At 43.3% G+C, this 19,926-nt stretch overlaps 1 protein-coding gene across 1 annotated transcript in view; it reads left to right on the top strand.

Moving 5' to 3' along the window:
* Window positions 1-19,926, top strand: part of LOC144598314 (AP-1 complex subunit mu-1-like) — a 44,629-nt gene that overhangs the window by 14,308 nt on the left and 10,395 nt on the right. The window contains exons 2-8 of the mRNA XM_078408299.1: window positions 1,209-1,365; window positions 3,544-3,611; window positions 4,612-4,742; window positions 10,158-10,305; window positions 13,601-13,727; window positions 17,283-17,425; window positions 19,049-19,120. Of these exons, the coding sequence (XP_078264425.1) occupies window positions 1,209-1,365; window positions 3,544-3,611; window positions 4,612-4,742; window positions 10,158-10,305; window positions 13,601-13,727; window positions 17,283-17,425; window positions 19,049-19,120 (846 nt within the window). The remainder of the gene's footprint in view (window positions 1-1,208; window positions 1,366-3,543; window positions 3,612-4,611; window positions 4,743-10,157; window positions 10,306-13,600; window positions 13,728-17,282; window positions 17,426-19,048; window positions 19,121-19,926) is intronic.

The following is a 19,926-nucleotide window of genomic DNA, read 5'->3' as shown; positions in this document are numbered from 1 at the left end:
CGCAGGGTTACTCCAGCATTTTGTGTCCATCTTAATTGGATAGAATTCCTGCCCTTCCTTTTTTTTCCCCATTGTTAATTCTCCAGTCTCGCCCTCTCAGGGGCCAATACGATTTATATTATTATATTATTTGCTTGTTCACTTGCACACATATTTTTGGGATCCTTTGATGGCTTCTAAATGTTCCTCAATGTTTCGGCCTGCTACTAATCTTCTCAGCACTGTGTGTGTTTTCTTTCACATTGATACTGTCCTTGACCTCCTCAGCTTGCCGTAGATGGTGCATCTTCCCGGTGAACAGCAGACACATTCCTCACTGGAATAAGACAGGAAAGGCACGGTTCAACTTTAGACTCTGACTGATTTTGGAGGACCACTTTAAATACACATATGCATGGGTGGGAACATCCTTAATTTGGAGATATCCCTGTGTCTCTTCTACAAATCCTCCCCCCCCCCCCAAAAAAATGTGCATATCCCCCCCAAAGACAAGCTCTTTGTTGTAATGGAAGATTTTTCTAATCTCTCCTCTAAACTGACTGGCTCCAAAGTTGTGTTAATGTTGGTGAATTCATTAGCTACCACCCCATCCAAATCAGCAATTAAACTATTTTGGCCTGTGGATTTGTGCATGACCTGAATAACTATTCAAACTTATTTTGTTCCATTTTAATTAAATGTGACCTGCGCTTGATGCAAAATAATTGATAACTACCAGCAGTCCCTGACGAACTTGACGGAAATAATACTGGTAATACTGGTAATGGTTCTAGCACACCTGACTTCATGTGACATTACTATTCATCCCCTGTTATGGGAATCGGTTCTCATAATTAATAATTACTTGCTGTAAATGTTTGAGATTGTGAGGCAAGGTCTCCAGCTGCAATGTTTTATTTAGTTTAGTTTAGAGATACAGCGCGGAAACAGGCCCTTTGGCCCACCGAGTCCGCGCCGACCAGTGATCCCCGCACATTAACACAAGCCGAAACACACTAGGGACAATTTACACTCATACCAAGTATACAAACCCAAGCCCTTGGGGGGGGGGGGGGGGGGGGGAGGGGGGGGGGGGGGGAGGGGGGGGGGGGGGTGGGAACTGAAGCTCTCAGAGAAAACCCATGCAGGTCACGGGGAGAATGTACAAACTTCGTACAGACAGCTCCTCGAATCCAATGCATTCATTAGAGCATGCCTTCTTTTGTCAGGTTCTAATATGCAGAAACTACATGGGTAACATGGACATGAATGAAATTGACTACTTCCTACCGATGTTGACGCAGAAAGAAGACGAAGGGTCTGGATCTCCATTCCTCATTCATGGACGTACTCATTTCCTCTGGATAAGACACAATAACTTGTACTGTATCCTTAAAATGGGGCTCCGTACTGGGGCAATCTGTCTAATGGTCGTCCTGGAGCAATGTTTAAGGGGGGATATGCAGGAACAAGAAACTGCAGGTGCTGGTTTATTTTAAAAAAAGGACACAAAGTGCTGGATTAACTTAGCAGGTTAGCCAGCATCTCTGGAGAACATCGATAGGTGACATTTTGAGTCGGGCCCCTTCGTCAGACTGAAGAAGGGTCCTGACCTGAAAATAAAAAGACATTAAAAAGGAAATGAGGAAGAATTTCTTTAGTCAGAGGGTGGTGAATCTGTGGAATTCAATGCCACTGACACTTGTGGATGCCAAGACAATGGATATTTTAAAAACGAAGATGAACTGATTTCTAATTACTAAGGGTGTTAGGGGAGGAGGCAGGAGAATGGGGCTTGAGAGGGAAAGATGGTGTGATGAGTGAATGGCAGAATAGACTTGATGGGCCAAATGGCCTGATTCTGCTCCGAGAACTTGTGAACGCCATCTATCCATGTTGTCCAGAGATGTTGCCTGACCCATTGAGTTACTCTGGCACTTTGTGTCCTTTTATAAGGGGAATACTTACTTTATCCTTTCATTGAAGGAGATTGAAGATATCTGTTATTTTTGACTATGTGATACCACTGGTGTGTAGTATCTTACAATACAGAATGTCGCCACTTGGCCCATTTTACTTCTGCCAGCCTTTGGGTTCAGTGAGAATTTGCATTGTAGTCCTGGCCTAGGAGAACATAACTTGTAATGTCTTCTCACCACCATCAAGATTAGCTGAAGGGGCTGTGTGTTTTGTTTCAGATTTGTTAGTAATATACTTGCTACTGGATTTATTTTCTCTGGAAAAAGATGTGGGGTCGATGGTGAATATGGATAGCTATGTCTATCCAGAAAGGATCATGGTATCGTAACTAAAAGTGGAAGGACAAGGCAAATGATCACTAGGGACAGATGGAAAGTCAGAATGCCTTCTGCTTACATCTGTGAAAAGAATAAATCCTTCATATGTATCCATTGGGGATAATGGACTTTTAATTTCAAGGCAGTGAAGACTTGGAAAGGGACAATGGTATTTTTTTGTTTAGTTTAGTCTAGTTTAGAGATGCAGTGCGGAAACAGGTCGAGTTGGCGCCGACCAGCGATCTCCGTATTACCGAAGCCAATTAACCTAGAAACGTGTATGTCCTTGGAGTGTGGGAGGAAATTAGAGCACCCTGGGAAAACTCGTGCGGTGACAGGGAGAACGTACCAACTCCGTACAGACAGCACCCACAGTCAGGATTGAACTCGGGCCTCTGGCGCTGGAAGGCAGCAACTCGACCACTGTCCCAACTGATCCTCCACTGTTGGAAGAGGGGCGTGCTGTTGATGTCTCTTTAAATGAAGCATCTTTGTGTGAAGATTAAGTCTAATTTAAAATAAAGTTCTTCAAATTTTAAAAATGGTTTGTAAAATCCTGTCAAACGAGATTGACAATGGAAAATATCAGCTGATAATGCGTTGTCGAATTGTTTGATATTTTGCTATGGTTGCTATTTTAACATGATGTCCCTTTAGAAAGGAGTTGAGGAGGAATTCCTTTTGCCAGAGGGTGATGAATCTGGAATTCATTGCCACACACGGATGTGGAGGTCAAGTCATTGGGTATTTTTAAAATGGAGATTGCTAGATTCTTGCGTAGTAAGGGTGTCAAAGGTTTTGAGGAGAAGACTGGAGAATAGGGTTGAGAGGGAAAGATGGATCAGCCATCGATGGGCCGAATAGCCTAATTCTGCTCGTCTGACTTACAAACATATGAACAGAGGACAATAGAACTTTACAGAAAGTGACAAATGTTTATCCCACATAATCATTAACGATTTCCTACTTGGTATCACAAAATATGCTGTATTAAGCATGCATTTAAGTTATTTGTAGATACATTTTCATATTCCGTTCTAAACTGAAATATGTAATGCATGTGGTGTTCATAAATCTACAACTGTGAACTGAAGTGAAACTAATTAATTCCTGATTCTGATCTTTGTCGCAACAAAATGACATTTAGAACTTTCCATACGGTCTGGGGCTAATAGATTGGCAGATCAGATTTTACTGTGGTAATATGCCTGTTCTGCTGTTTAACCTGCTGTTCAACAATTTAACTTCTTTAACCTTGAACACCAAGTGGTAGCAATGACAAAGAAGAATGCAAACGCAGCTCTGGTTTTTGCTTTTTTATATAAAATTATTCAGGTGAGTGCTATTCAATCGATTCCCGTGGGTTTTTTTTTGTTGCAATATTAGCCCTGTTGCCAGCACGATTGTTTTTTTCCTGTCTTGAATTTAAACATTACTAGACCAAGTGGACCCGTTGGGCCCAAACCTCTCCTGCATTGGTGCAGCACCCTCTCCTCCCCTCTCTCCCCCCTGCCCCTCCCCTCCCCCTCTCCTCTCCTCCCGTCCCACCCCCTCCCTCCTCCCCTCCCTCCCCCTTCCCCTACCCCCCACTCCACCCCCCTCAACCCCCCTTATCCTCCTCCCCCCTCCCTTCCTTCCCCCTCCCTCCCTAGGACATAGATTTAAACTTTAAAATGTGAATAACTTTAAAAATATAACACTGATTTCAATGAAACTTCTTCCATTAACACCAAAGGGACGACGGTGGGTAAGATGGGCCTAAAATTGTTGTGCTATTGTGTACCGTTTTGGCTGTAGTTCAGGAACAAACAAACAAACAAACACGAGTTTTAGTATATAGATGCTACACTGAGCAAAAAAATTATTCTCAATTTTGTATTGAGGCATAAGGGTTAAAATGTGGCTTGCTTTGTTTACTGACATAAAGTGGGCTAAAGTATTCCCGATAAGCTTCAAAATAGGAGAAATGCTGGAAGAGCAAAACTCCCTCCAGTTAGGAGGGAGAGATGGATGACCCATGATTGAATGGCAGCATAGACTTGATGGGCCGAATGGCCTAATTCTACTCCTATCACTTATGACCGTATGACTGACTGACTCCTAGCACTGACTGGTTGCACCACCTCCCAGCCCTCTGCTTTCTATCTCATCTGTCATCTGCACAAACCCCACTAGTCCATTTCCACCTGCCTGTCCCCCCCCCCCCCCACCCCCCAGCCCGGAGATAATATATCTGTTTACTGAACTACAGGCAGCTGATCTATCCCGTCACTTTTCACTCTCTCACCATTTGAACATCTTCCGTCTATCTGCTTTTAATTTGTGTCGCCCTCAGGTTTTCTCGGAATATTTTAAAGAGGTCGAAGAGGAGAGCATCCGAGATAACTTTGTTATCGTTTACGAACTTTTGGATGAGGTGATGGATTTTGGATTCCCACAGACAACAGATAGTAAGATACTACAAGAGTAAGTATGGAACTGAGGAATTCATTTTAACCCAAATTATTAATTCGCTCGTCTGCATTTTTGTCCCTCTTCACTTTAAATGTTTTCCCCCGGTGGTAGCAGGTTTACCAGCTTCTTTTCCAGTGCTTGGAATAGCACTTACAATATGACATCATGAGATCCAATTTGTTAATTGAGTAATGTTGATAGATTAATTATGATTTTTGTTATCATAATGCAAAGTAGCTGGCAGGGTCTGAGACCCAGGGCCATCAGTGTAACCCCCTCGTTTATTACAGACTCACAGGTGTGGATTGCACACCTTTGACCTTTTATCTTTGACGTTCAAAATTATTAGCATCACGGCTGCATGGTGGTGCAGCGGTAGAGTTGCTGCCTTGCAGTGCTTGCAGCGCCAGAGACCCGGGTTCAATCCCGACTGTGGGCGCTGTCTGCACAGAGTTTGTACGTTCTCCCCATGACCTGCATGGGTTTTCTCCGAGATCTTTGGTTTCCTCCCAAAAGATGTACAGGCTTTGTAGGTTAATTAGCCTTGGTATAAGTGTAAATTGTCCCGAATGTGTGTAGGTGGTGTTAGTGTGTGGGGATCACCGGTCGGCGCGGACTCGGTGGGCCGAAGGGCCTGTTTCCGTGCTCTTATCTCTAAACTAAACCAAATCAAGATCCCCATCAGTAGCATCCTGGGGATCTCCACTCGACGGAACACAGCTGGACCCAGCCACACAAATAGTGTGGATACAAGATCAGGTCTGAGGCTGGATATCTAGTGAGCACTCTTGACTTCCCAAGGCCATTCCACCATCTACAGCATCTGGTACAAGCCATGGGTGTGATGGAATACTCCCCACCTGTCTGCATGAGAGCAGCTCCGACATACACTCAAACTGAAGGTAGACACAAAATGCTGGAGTAACTCAGCGGGACAGGTAGCATCTCGGGAGAGAAGGAATAGGTGACGTTTCGGGTCGAGGTCCTTCTTCAGACTTCCTATACACTCAAACTGCTCAGCTCCATCCAGGAATAAAGAAGGCCACTTGACCGCCATCACCCCTAAACACTGGTTCTCTCCACTCTGTACCATCTATACATTGCACTTACTTGCCTTGGCTACTCTGACAGTACCTCACAAACCCATAAGCTTCACGATCAAGAAGAACAAGGACAGAAGTTGCATAGGTACGCCACTACGGTAGCTTTCTCTCTGTCTTACACCATCTTGATTTGGAGATATATTGCTGGTCATTCTGGTCACTGGGGCTAAATCCCTCCCGACCCCAACATGTTCAGCAGCTCACCACCGCCTTCTCACCAACGATTAGTGATTAACGCTAGATGCGGGCCATAACTGCAATGCCCATATCCCAAACACGCTCGGAAGAATAACATCATCAAAGGCCATGATATGGTTTTTGCAGATAGATTCTTCAACATTCTCCTGTGACAAAATTATTTTAACTGTCGTATCATACAAACATTGAGAAAATCCAGGATTAAGATCCACAACACTGATACCATTTAACCCTAGTGATGGATACATAGTGCTGAAGTAACTCAGCATCTCTGGAGAAAAAGGATAGGTGATGTTTCGGGTCGGGACCCTTCTTCAGAATAACCTTGGTGATTTAAATCGGGAACAGCCCACTGATTTCACCTCAGTCCAGTATACTAATTAAGAGTTCTGCACAGTACTACATAGCTTTGCAGTACACTTTGTCCTTTTGCTTTGCATTGGTCCTTTGTGACAAATATCTTCCCAACCCTCACCCTCCACATGATCCCATTGGCTCCTTTGACCAACCACGCATTGCCTCAGCACAAATGGATCTTGGCTGATTTCCCTGAACGGAAAGGAGGTAACAAACAATCATTCATTACAGCCTTGGCTGTTACATAACGGGCTGGAAACAGATTCATAGGATAGTTATTGTACAGCAGGAGCCAGTTCATTTAACAAATCCATTAGAAAAAAGATATTTTACTTTACTATAAGGTATTTATTCACAAAATGCTGGAGTAACTCAGCAGGCCAGGCAGCATCTCAGGAGAGAAGGAATGGGTGACGTTTCGGGTCGAGACCCTTCTTCAGACTGAAATCTTTTTACTTTAGATACTTTAGAGATACAGTGTGGAAACAGGCCCTTTGGCCCAATAAATCCGCGCCGACCGCATTCGCCATGTACAATAGCACTATCCTACACACTAGGGACAATTTTTTAACCAAAGCCAATGAACCTACAAACCTGTACATCTTTGGAGTGTGGGAGGAAACTGGAGCACCTGGTGAAAACCCACATGGTCACGGAGAACGTCTAAACTCCCATGGTTCCACACTCCAAAGAGGTACAGGTTTGCAGGATAATTGGCTTGGTTAATTTGTCTCTAGTGTGTGTAGGATAGTGTTAGCATGTGGCGTTGGCTGGTTGACGTGGACTCGGTGGACCACAGGGCCTGTTTCCGCACTGTACCTCTAAACTAAAACTAAAATAAATTCTATACTTTTCATTTAGTCCTCTATCATTCTGCTCAGCTCCAGCGAATACAAACCTAGTTGATTTAATCTCTCCTCAAACAGCAGTCAGCCATCTTAGATCATAACTACTATGTGTAAAGTAAAAAACTTTCTACGCACCCCTGTCTGTATCTTTTGATGGTGACCTTAAATCTTTTGTTTGGGAGGATGTATAAGATGCCAGCCAGGCAGATTGATACACACGGTGGAACAGTGAAACTAGGAAAGCATAGAGATTGGTGTCTTTGAGTCTGAAGAAGTGTCCCACCCCAAAATGTCGTTTATCCATGCCCTGCACGGATGCTGCTTGACCCAGTGAGTCACTCCAGCACTTCAAGATTACTGCATCGACATCTCCATAGAGATTTGATGTTGTGTGACCAGCAGAGGTCTCCACTGTCATGTTTCTGCCATGGTACTAACTTGTATAGAATATTGGAATATTGCAATCCATACTTTTAGAAGACGATAGAATATATTTACCAAGAGAGGAAAATTAATGCAAAAATGAATGATTAAAAAAATGTATCTCATTTCCCTGCCTTTTTATTCCTGTTGGGTCAGAAATGTAAAGCTAATTTCACATGGTACTGGCTGCCCACATTTACATTCAGTCCTCTTCGGATCGTTCACCTTGTAGTGGTGAAGTGGCTTGCGTGCCCCCATGATTCTGGGGGAAATACTAGCTTCTGGTAGGGCCACCCATGGCGGTAAGATCGAGGATGAGGGTCCAGACTAAGAATGATCCAATGTACAAGACCTCAACAGCGGACCAGGCGGACAAATTTACCTTGAACTCAACGGATCTATCAGCTCCAACCGTCTTGGTTCCCTTGCCATTGGAATTAGTTGACTGATTTGTGAAGGACCGTGTGCTTCTTGGAGTGCAAGATCAAGCACACGTTAAACAAACACACGCACAGGCGTCTTCGTTCTGACATCGGAATATAGACTATCATCCTCGACCTCGAGGGATAGCCGCAACGACGACTGGTGAAAAATTTGAAGAACATGAGCCCCACTTACCAAGGTTCACTAATGTCCATAACCTGCACGGTTCTATTCAACCACCTCTCTCTGAGCACTAAATTCTGGCTGCCCACATTTACATTCAGTCCTCTGTAAATGCTACACGGCTGTCCAGTGATAATGATGAATTGTTTCCTGGCTTCCCCACCTGAACTACATTGCTGAAGGCTCAGCAAACAACCGTTGCAGTGACTAATGGCCCGTTATTCAGTTATATATTCACGTAACAGAGATTGATGAAAGTAATGCCATCACTCATTTGAGAATGCCCTGATTCGGAAGGGAAGTTTGAAATTGAGAATAAGTATACTAAAAGTGTAGCATAAGTATATACTTATAAGAATAAGTATGCTTATTCTCTTATTGAGAATAAGTATGCTATTGTCCATGCCAAAGAGTCACGGACTCTATTGATAACAACAGAAGTATTTTCTCATATATAATTCCATACACAAACAATTTGGTATTCGCTGTTTACATTGCCGAATCAGGTTGTGACGCAAGCAATCAGTATGTACTCTACTGTACACTTGTAGATGTTCAATCGAGTATTTGCCATCCTCCCCCCCTCTCAAAAGAAGGGAGGAAGGCAAAATAGAACCTTCAAAATGTTTTGTATTAAATGCACAGATGCACATAGTTTCTTGCCCAGAATAGGAGAATCGAGGACCAGAGGACATAGGTTCAAGGTAAAGGGGAAAAAATTTAATAGGAAGCTGAGGGGAAACTTTTTCACACAAAGGGTGGTGGGTGTATGGAACAAGCCGCCAGAGGAGGCAGTTGAGGCTGGGACAATCCCATTTAAGAAACAGTTACAAGGATAGGACAGGTTTGGAGGGATATGGACCAAGCGCAGGCAGGTGGGACTAGTGTAGCTGGGACATGTTGGCCGGTGTGGGCATGTTGGACTGAAGGGCCTGTTTCCACACTGTATCACTTTTATGACTCTAAATGCTTATGTTAGAATAACAGGCAGATTTCCACACAAGGTCAACCAATGAGTCATAGCCAATAGCCTTTATTAAAATAATCTAATGTAAGTACTGAAGGACACAAACCAAGCAGGAAAGAATTCAAATATACATAGTGGGTTACTAATTAGAACGTAACATACCACAAATGTAGAAAGTTTCAGATAAAAAACTGAAAAAGCTCAAAATACTCAATACGCAGCTTACGTTTGTGGAGGAAGGAAGAAAGTTAACTTTTCATTTTTTTTTCTTCACATTTTAGTATTCTGGAGGAATTGCCACATTTGCTGTGCCACAGGAAGATAATAGACAATAGACAATAGGTGCAGGAGGAGGCCATTCGGCCCTTCGAGCAAGCACCGCCATTCAATGTGATCATGGCTGATCATTCTCAATCAGTACCCCGTTCCTGCCTTCTCCCCATACCCACTGACTCCGCTATCCTTAAGAGTTCTATCTAGCTCTCTCTTGAATGCATTCAGAGAATTGGCCTCCACTGCCTTCTGAGGCAGAGAATTCCACAGATTCACAACTCTCTGACTGAAAAGGTTTTTCTTCATCTCAGTTCTAAATGGCCTACCCCTTATTCTTAAACTGTGGCCCCTTGTTCTGGACTCCCCCAACATTGGGAACAGGTTTCCTGCCCCTAACGTGTCCAACCCCTTAATAATCTTATACGTTTCGATAAGATCTCCTCTCATCCTTCTAAATTCCAGTGTATACAAGCCTAGTCGCTCCAGTCTTTCAACATATGACAGTCCCGCCATTCCGGGAATTAACCTAGTAAACCTACGCTGCACGCCCTCAATAGCATTAATTCCTGTGGCAAAAATGTCTCCTGATCATACTTGAAGTGAATTCCTTTGCTCATTTGATGCCCTGTTATTTTGAACACTCGACCTTCAGGTACATCATTCAACAGGGACACAAGCTGGAAATCGGAGCGCCTCGGCCCCCTGCTACCCTCACTAACGCTGTGTCCTGGAGATCGGAGGGTGTTAAATACAGAAAGAATGAGGTGTTCATTGATCTGATCGAATCTGTCAACTTACTGGTGAGCAGCTGTGACTATAACAGTGACATCCTGTAAAACCCATTTTTTATTTCAACATTGCACTTATAACATTTAGAACGAGAGAGGGATCTGCATTAAAGCATCCTGGTATAAATGCTGCAGTAAACAGACTCTTTTTCTGGGAGTCATTATTTATGTTCTATGTTCTACATGATGTCCATTTCAATTTTGGTCCTAAATGGTGTTGCCACAGTTTGAGTTAGTTTACAATTTTTTGTTGAGCTAAAGAGACTGCAGATGCTGGAATCCTGAACAAAACACAAAGTGCTAGAGGAACTCAGCAGGTCAGGCAGCATTTATGGAGAGAATGGGTTAAGTGCAGGTAGATAGGTGATGGTCTTGGCATCATGTTCAGCATTGATATTATGGGCTGAATGGCCTGTTCTTGTGCTGTACTACATTCAAAGTTCTATGGAATGGACGGATGACATTTAGGGTCGGGATACATCTTCAGACTTTTGAAGGAGGGTCTTATAGAAACATATAAAATTCTTAAGGGATTGGACAGGCTAAAAATGGTCCCGATGTTGGGGGAGTCCAGAACCCGGGTTCAATCCCAACTACGGGTGTCTGTACAGAGTTTGTATGTTCTCCGCGAGACCTGCGTGGGGTTTCACCGAGATCTTCGGTTTTTCTCCCACACTCTGAAGACGAACATGTATGTCGGTTAATTGGCGTGGTAAATGTAGAAAATGTCCCTAGTGTGTGTAGGATAGTGTTAATATGCGGGGATCGTTGGTCGGCGCAGACCCGGTGGGTTGAAGGGCCTGTTTCCGCGCTGTATCTCTAAACTAAAAACTAAACTAAACCAGGGATCACAGTTTAAGAATGAGGGTTAGGACTGAGATGAGGAAAAACATTTTCACCCCGAGAGTTGTCAATCTGTGGAATTCTCTGCCACAGAAGGCAGTGGAGGCCAATTCACTGGATGTTTTCAAGAGAGAGTTAGATATACTTTAGCTCTTTAGGCTAACGGAATCAAGGGATATGGGGAGAAAGCAGGAACGGGGTACTGATTTTAGATGATCAGCTATGATCATATTGAATGGCGGTGCTGACTCGAATGGCCAAATGGCCTACTCCTGCACCTATTTTCTATGTTTCTATGGTCCTAACCCCGAAATATTAGCCATTTGTTCCCACCTAAAATGCCAACCAGCCTGCTTAGTTCCTCTAGTACTTTGTGTTTTGTTACGAATTCTTGCTGGTTGACAGCCAAGTCACTTGCTATGAAAACATAGAAAATATGTGCATGTGTTAATGACTCAAGTGCTATATAAACTCTACATGCAAAACAACATTTAAATTGAAATGACATTGAAGAGCTAAAGAATCCCCCCTTCCTCCACTCAACCCAATTGAAGAACAGATGGAAACCAGGATAAAATAATTGAGGCATTATAAACACATTCTCAGGTTCAGTGGCAATGGTTAATCAGCCAATGTTGCGGTTATAAATGATATGAATGCCTCACTGCAGATATAAAATGATACAAACTGGAGTCCATTCGGACCATTGTGGTCCTTCTAGCTCCTTCGTAAATCTATCCTTAACCTCACATCCCAAGTTGTACCCACTCAGCCTGCACTTAATTCCTCTTTCAGTGTTTATCCAATTCTGCTTTAAAATATACCTTCCATCATGCTTTCTGTACAGTAGATATCCGGCCTGGATAGAGTGGATAAGGAGAGGATGTTTCCACTAGGACCAGAGGCCATAGCCTCAGAATAAAAGGACGTCCCTTTAGAAAGGAGATGAGGGGGAATTTCTTTGGTCAGAGAGTGGCGAATCTGTGGAATTCATTGCCAGAGAAGGCTGTGGAGGCCAAGTCACTGGATATTTTTAAGGCGGAGATTGATAGATTCTTGATTAGTACGGATGTCAGGGGTTATGGGGAGAAGGCAGGAGAATGGGGTTTAGAGGTAGAGATACATCAGCCACGGTTGAATGGCGGAGTAGACTTGATAGGCCTCATGGCCTCATTCTGCTCCTATAACTTGTGAACTTTCAGGTCATCCATTCTAGCTTTTAACAACACTGCATTAAAGATGCTGCTGATATTAAAGAGTTTCTCCTGAATAATTGTAACAAAATCTCCTCTGTGTGTCAATGCAAGCCAACTACTGTTGGAGTTGACTTATGTTTGAACCAGAGCATGGCCCTGTGATTTAGACCAAATCATTGTACTCTAATCTCAAATGCACAAGGGGCCAAAAAATGAGTTTGGTGAGCAAGAGTCATATGCATACAAATGAGCACGTGGTGGTAAATCATGCAAAGCATTGTGAAGGTCACATTAGGAGGACAGTGTGTAGTTTTGGCCTTCATTCCATAGGAACCATATTGAGGAAGAATACAGAAGAGATTCACGAGGACATAGCTTTAATGGAGAGTAGAAAAGTGTAGCTATCCACATCATGTCTAGCTGTGTGTGTGCATATGAGTGTGTGTGTGTTTGTGTGTGTGTTAGGGGAAGCTAAATACACAGCTTTTGTGTATGAATGAGTGGGTGTAAGAGTATGTGTGCACATGTGCAGATGTGTCTAATCCTATGTGCCTGCATGTGTGTGTGTTAGGATTCAGGTGATATGCATGTTCTTGGATGCATGCACCTGAGTTCCTCCAGCAGTTTTGTGATTTGCTACGAATTGTCGCTGGTTGACCAAGCATATGTGCATCTGTTAATGACTCAAGAGCTATATAAACTGTACATGCATAAATACATTTAATAAGTTGAAGAGTTCAAGAATTTTCCCTTCCTCCAAACAACACAATTAACATGCACTACAAGGACTTGCACTTAACCAAATATGTGTAGACATACAAAATTTACACTCAGGAATACATGTGCGTACACACACACACACACACACACACACACACACACACACACACACACACACACACACACACACACATTCAGGAGTATGCACGTTCTTGCATGCGTGCACCTGGATGTGTGTGGTGTGTATGTGTGTATTCTTGTGTAAATTTGTATGCAAATGCCTATTTGGATTATGTGTATTTCCTTGTGTGTACATGTATGCTTATTTACATGCATGTGCTTATTTGTGTGCATGGCAGCTAAATACACAGCTTTTGTGTATGAATGAGTGGGTGTAAGAGTATGTGTGCATGTGTGCAGATGTATATAATCCTATGCGCCTGCATGTGTATGTGGTCACATATGTGTGTGTGTGTCTATTGGCATGAAGTGCTATTGATTTTCTGCATGCTGAGTGCTGCTTGCTCCAATGTGTCCTGTTTCTCCAGGTGAGTGCAAATGGCAACGTCCTGAAAAGTGAGATTGTTGGAAATGTAAAGCTGAAGGTTATACTCTCAGGAATGCCAGAACTACGGCTCGGACTGAATGATAAGGTTCTGTTCGAGATCTCTGGAAGTAAGTAGATATGGGCACACAAACAAATGAAATAGGAGCAGCAACATCCACTTGCTCATCAAGTATCTAACTGCACCTACATTCAAATGATTAAAAGACTGCTCTCATTGCTTTCAATTCCAAAGACCATGACCATGAGAAATAATTTTGCCTCATTTCTGTTCTAATTGAGCAATCCCTTATTTTTTGCAAAGGATGCCTAGTCCTTGATTCTTCCACACAACAAAATTCTCTCAATATTCATCCTGCTCAGATCCCTCAGGACTTTATATGTTTCAAATGTCTTCTCACTCTTCAACACAGCCCGATCCAATCATTAATCTGGTAATCCTTCTCGGAGCTACTTTCAATTTTAAGCAAAGGCATCTTTACTGTACAGAGTACTCCAGATGAAGCCTTAATAGTTTAGTGTAGAGTTACATCGTGGAAATAGGTCCTTTGGCCCACCGACCAGTGATCCTCGTGCACTAGCACCAGCGTACACAATGGGGACAGTTTATAACTTTCACCGAAGCTAATGATCCTACAAACCTGTACATCTCTGGAGTGTGGGAGGAAACCGGAGCACCCTGGCTAAACCCACGTGGTCATGGGGAGAACGTACAAACTCCGTACAGACAGCACCCATAGTCAGGATTGAACCCGGGTCTATGGCGCTGTAAGACAGCAACTCTACCACTGCGCCACCCTGCCATCCCACTAAAGTCCCATATAACTGAAGCATAACCTCCCTATTTTAGTAATCGGTTCCCCTGGTAGTACATTATAACCTTCTGTTAGCTTTCCTAATTACTCACTGCATCTACATGCCACGAATGAAACATTTCCCCAGATCTCTCAGCAATCTTTCTTTATTCTGTGCAAAAGCTTCCCTTAGTTTACCTACCAAAACGGATAATTTCATGATTTCACAATTTTTTTCCCCATTTTTTACATGTTTGGCTGTAGGAATTTTCTGCAGAGCATCCTTCACCATGTCAACAGTCTTAAAGAATAAATGAGCTTGGGAACACATCCCCAAAAAAGCAAAGAAAAACATGCAGATGCTGGAAGAAAAAAAAACTGGAAATATATGCTGATTTCTAACCTCTTGTCAGTTCTGATGAAATGTTTTCTAACTGAAACATCAGCACTTTTTCTCTCTCCATGGATGCTGCCTAACCTGCTGAGAGATTTGTGGGAAAAGTTCGGACGCACAGATGTGAATTGCATCTGCAAGTATCCAGTCCAATTTCCCAATTGGTCAACACAAGTAGAGAGGATGGTAACGAAGGTGTATGGCATACTTGCCTTTATAGGCCGAGGCATTGAGCCTAAACGTTGACAAGTCCTGTCGAAGCTTTAGAAAGCTTTTTTGTTAGGTCATATTTGGAGTGATGTGTGCAATTTTTGTCACCACATTACACAGAAAGGATGTGTTGGAGAGGATGTAGGAGATGTTCGCCCAGGATGTTGCCTATATTAATAGACAATAGGTGCAGGAGTAGGCCATTCAGCCTTTCGAGCCAGCATCACCATTCACCATGATCATGGCTGATCATCCACAATCAGTACCCCATTCCTGCTTTCTCCCCATATCCCTTGACTCCGCTATCATTAAGAGCTCTATCTAACTCTCAAGCATCCAGGGGAGTAGCCTCCACTGCCTTCTGAGGCAGAGAGTTCCTCAGTTTCACAACTCTCTGAGTGAAAAAGTTTTTCCTCACCTCCATTCTAAATGGCCTACCCCTTATTCTTAAACTGTGGCCCCTGGTTCGGGACTCCCCCAACATCGGGATCATGTTTCCTGCCTCCAGCATGTCCAATCCCTTAATAATCTTATATGTTTCAATAAGATCCCCTCTCATCCTAAATTCCAGAGTATACAAGCCCAGTCACTCCAGTCTTTCAACATACAACAGTCCTGCCATTCCGGGAATTACCCTTGTGAACCTACGCTGCACTCCCTCAATAGTAAGAATGTCCTTCCTCAAATTTGGAGACCAAAACTGCACACAATACTCCAGGTGTGGTCTCACTAGGGCCATGTACAACTGCAGAAGGACCTCTTTTTAAAGAGTATTATCAATGAGGAGAGGTTAGACAAGCTTGGATTATGTGCTCTGGAGTTTCTGATACCGAGGGGTGACCTGATAGAAGTATGTAAAATCATGAGAGGCATAGACAGGGTAGCTGGACATTCTCTTTTCCATAGGTTGGGAACTTTATATATTGGCGGGCAAAGGTTTATGGTAAGAGGGGGAAAGTTGAAAGGAGATTTGTAAAGGAAGAATTTTACACAGTAAGTGGTAGGAGCAGGAATATGTTGCCAAGAGAAATGGTGGAAATGGATACAATAATTTTAGACAAGCACATGAACAGGCTGGAAATGGGGGAATAGAGGTCATGTGCATGCAAATTTGAATTGTTTATATTGGCATCATGATCAACACAGACATCATGGGCTGAATGTTCCATTGCTGTACTGTTTTATGCTCTGTGTTACTTAACACAATTTCACCTGGAATTATGTACTAATTGTTTACTTCTCGTGAAATTAGGAGTGGATGGAGATGATTGTTTTCCAGTTCTATTTAAGATGATTTCCAGCCATTCCTCTCACAAAGGATGGTAACTTTTGAGAGGCATTCTCTGCCTACCTTGGCAGTTGTGGATGTGGACTCTGAAAGGCAAGGCTGAGATAGATTGGTTTTTGACTTGAAAGGAATCCAACATCCCTGGGAAACAGGAAGGAAAGGAGAAGTTGAGACCAAAGCAGACGAATCATGATCTGATTAAGTAATGGAGCAAACTCTACAGCTACATCGCCTACCACTGCAATTTGTTACATTTTTGTGTTATGAACCTTGCAGGTTTGTTTTTGGATTACTATCTCGCACTTGGGATCAACATCATAGCTCAACATAACACTTGATGATCGTTTGACTGCACTGGGCCTCTACTCGCTGGAGTTTAGAAGGGTGAAGGGGAGCCTCATTGAAATTTACCAAATAGTGAAAGGTTTGAATAGAGTAGAAGTGGAAAGGATGTTTCCACTAGTGGGAGAGTCTAGGACTAGAGATCGCAGCCTCAGAATTAAAGGACATTCCTTTTGGAAGGAAATGAGGAGGAATCTGTGGAATTCATTGCCACAGGCGACCATGGAGGCCAAATCAATGGATATTTTTAGGGTTGAGATTAATATCAGGGATATGGGGAGAAGGCAGGAGAATGGGGTTAGGAGGGAGAGATAGATCAGCCTTGGTTGAATGGCGGAAAAGACTTGATGGGCCGAATGGGCAAATCCGGCTCTGACGACGTATGAACTTATGAATATAAAATGCTGATTGAAGACTGCACGTGTTCTAGGAACAAAATAATCCAGCTCACTGTCTCCCAGACACTGACCTGATGTGGGATCATTCTGGAGAACGAGCTTTGTTCAGCATAAAGCTGCAACACTAACCATTCTCCATTTCACTAGCAGCAATTGTGACTCCTCGGTGACTTCACTTCACAAGAGCTTTAGCTCAGCGTCTCCAACTATCAGCATGCTTCTTTTTTTATTCACATTAGGGGACAAGAGTAAATCTGTGGAACTGGAGGATGTAAAGTTTCATCAGTGTGTTCGTCTATCCCGCTTTGAAAACGATCGAACTATATCCTTCATTCCTCCCGATGGGGAGTTTGAACTCATGTCCTACCGGCTTTACACTCAGGTGCGTAACATGCCCAGAGTAGCTCCAGGGCACATGTACAGTCGGGTACGAAACGTATTCAGAATTAACTGGCAAACAATACCTCAGTCTTAAAGAATACAGCACACAGCTCACAAGTCTCAGTCTGAAGAAGGGTCTCGACCCGTAATGTCACCTTTTCCTTTGCTCCAGAGAAGCTGCTTGGCCCACTGAGTTACTCCAGCATTTTGTGTCTATACACAGCCTGTGTATACCTGTGCACGCAGAGGCTGAGTTCCAAGCTGTTGTCGATTCATTCACCATAGCATACAATAGACTCCAAATTCGTAAACTAGACATTTTGAACTCTGAGCGCCTTCAGGGCAGAAAATACCTAGATTTCCTGAAAAGCCACAGCATCCGGACTCTCATATAGAATCCCTGGACTTTGATCACTTAAACTGGAGAAGGAACATCCAAGATCACACTGAGAACCTTGGGCGTCTTAGTGTATACCATGCAAAATCCCGATTAAAAATGCCTGAATGAGCACAAAACGTTCCAGCCAACGCACCTGCCCACCCCATGAAGCATCTTCTACCTGTCCTGGGTAAGGTTCATAGAATCTACATAGGAAACAGCCAATCTTGAGACCGACACTGTCCAGAGCAAGAAGAGACTGAAGTATTAACGTAGCACTTGAGTTTATTACATATTCAGAAGTAGTAATGCCAAATGTACGCTCAACTAACTGATAAATCCATAGGCTTATTTTAGTTTGGTTTAGAGATACAGCATGGAAACAGGCCCTTCAGCCGATCAGTGATCCCCACACATTAACACTATCCTACAAACACTAGGGATAATTTACAATTACACCAAGCCAATTCATTCATTCATTCATTCATTCATTCATTCATTCATTCATTCTATTAACCTACAAACCAGTACCTCTTTGGAGCGTGGGAGGAAACCGGAGATCTCGGAGAAAACCCACGCAGGTCATAAGGAGAATGTACATACTCTGTACTGGCAGCATCCATAGATGGGATCGAACCCGGGTCTCTGGCACTGTAATGCGGCACGGTGGCGCAGCGGTAGAGTTGCTGCCTTACAGCGAATGCAGCGTCAGACACTCGGGTTCGATCCCGACTACGGGTGCTGTACTGTACGGAGTTTGTACGTTCTCCCCGTGACCTGCGTGGGTTTTCTCCGAGATCTTCGGTTTCCTCCCACACTCCAAAGACGTACAGGTTTGTAGGTTAATTGGCTGGGCAAATGTAAAAATTGTCCCTAGTGGGTGTAGGATAGTGTTAATATGCGGGGATCGCTGGGCCGCGCGGACCTGGTGGGCCGAAGGGCCTGTTTCTGCGCTGTATCTCTAAATCTGAAAAAAAATCTAAAACTCAACCTGGCAACGTAGGAGATAATGGGCAAAGCATTGGCAAGATAATGCATGCATATATCTACACACTGCTCTAGCAGTGGCACTGGCTAATCTTTTGAAATTGAAGCTCGCATTGAGATATCTGTACTTTCAGAGTGGAAATATGTTTGGTATATTTCTCAGTTTCCTCATTCATTGTTATTAGTGAACGTTAGTTATCTTTGAAATCATTATAAAATGCCACACGCATAGATATTGTTGCAATATTTATTTTGCAGGTAAAGCCCTTGATTTGGATTGAGTCAGCAATTGAGAAATACTCGCACAGTCGGGTGGAGATTATGGTAAAGGTAAGAGTGGAACTAACTCCAGCTAAGATTAAAATGTTGATCATGGGGCGTTATTAAGTTTCTCCGCAGAAGCTGGTTCTTGGTGGTATGTTCTAAAGGGCCATATTTCCCAATGAGGGTGTGGGTCCGTTAATCTTGTTTTGGTACGAAGTTTGTGCCTTTGTTTCTATTCCTAGCTTTCTCCCCTTCCATTATCCCATTCCACTTCTAGGGTTTCATCCCTTAGTTCCTGATAGAAATGGCCAAACTGATACAGTGGCCCCACAGATCCCAGCAAAGAGAACACAGTGTGATTTTGGAATACAAATGCAAACCAAGTACTAGCACTAGAAGGAGTTTATCCTTCCTCTCAATCCTATTTGGCACATTAGAGGCAGGAAACATGTTCCCTATGTTGGGGGAGTCCAGAACAAGGGGCCACAGTTTAAGAATAAGGGGTAGGCCATTTAGAACGGAGATGAGGAAGAACTTTTTCAGTCAGAGAGTGGTGAAGGTGTGAAATTCTCTGCCTCAGAAGGCAGTGGAGGCCAGTTCGTTGGATACTTTCAAGAGAGAGCTGGATAGAGCTCTTAAGGATAGCGGAGTGAGGGGGTATGGGGAGAAGGCAGGAACGGGGTACTGATTGAGAGTGATCAGCCATGATCGCATTGAATGGCGGTGCTGGCTCGAAGGGCTGAATGGCCTACTCCTGCACCTATTGTCTATTGTGTATTGTCTATTGCAAAGGGCAATAAAATAATTGAGTAAGAGATGGAATGTAGCATACCTGAAGGTCAAAGTGTAACACACAGGATTGTTGTCGGTCC

Source organism: Rhinoraja longicauda, chromosome 11 (genome assembly GCF_053455715.1).
Source record: "Rhinoraja longicauda isolate Sanriku21f chromosome 11, sRhiLon1.1, whole genome shotgun sequence".
Taxonomy (NCBI): domain Eukaryota; kingdom Metazoa; phylum Chordata; class Chondrichthyes; order Rajiformes; family Arhynchobatidae; genus Rhinoraja; species Rhinoraja longicauda.
Note: the sequence above shows the minus strand (reverse complement) of the source record. Positions and strands in the feature narration are given on the sequence as shown.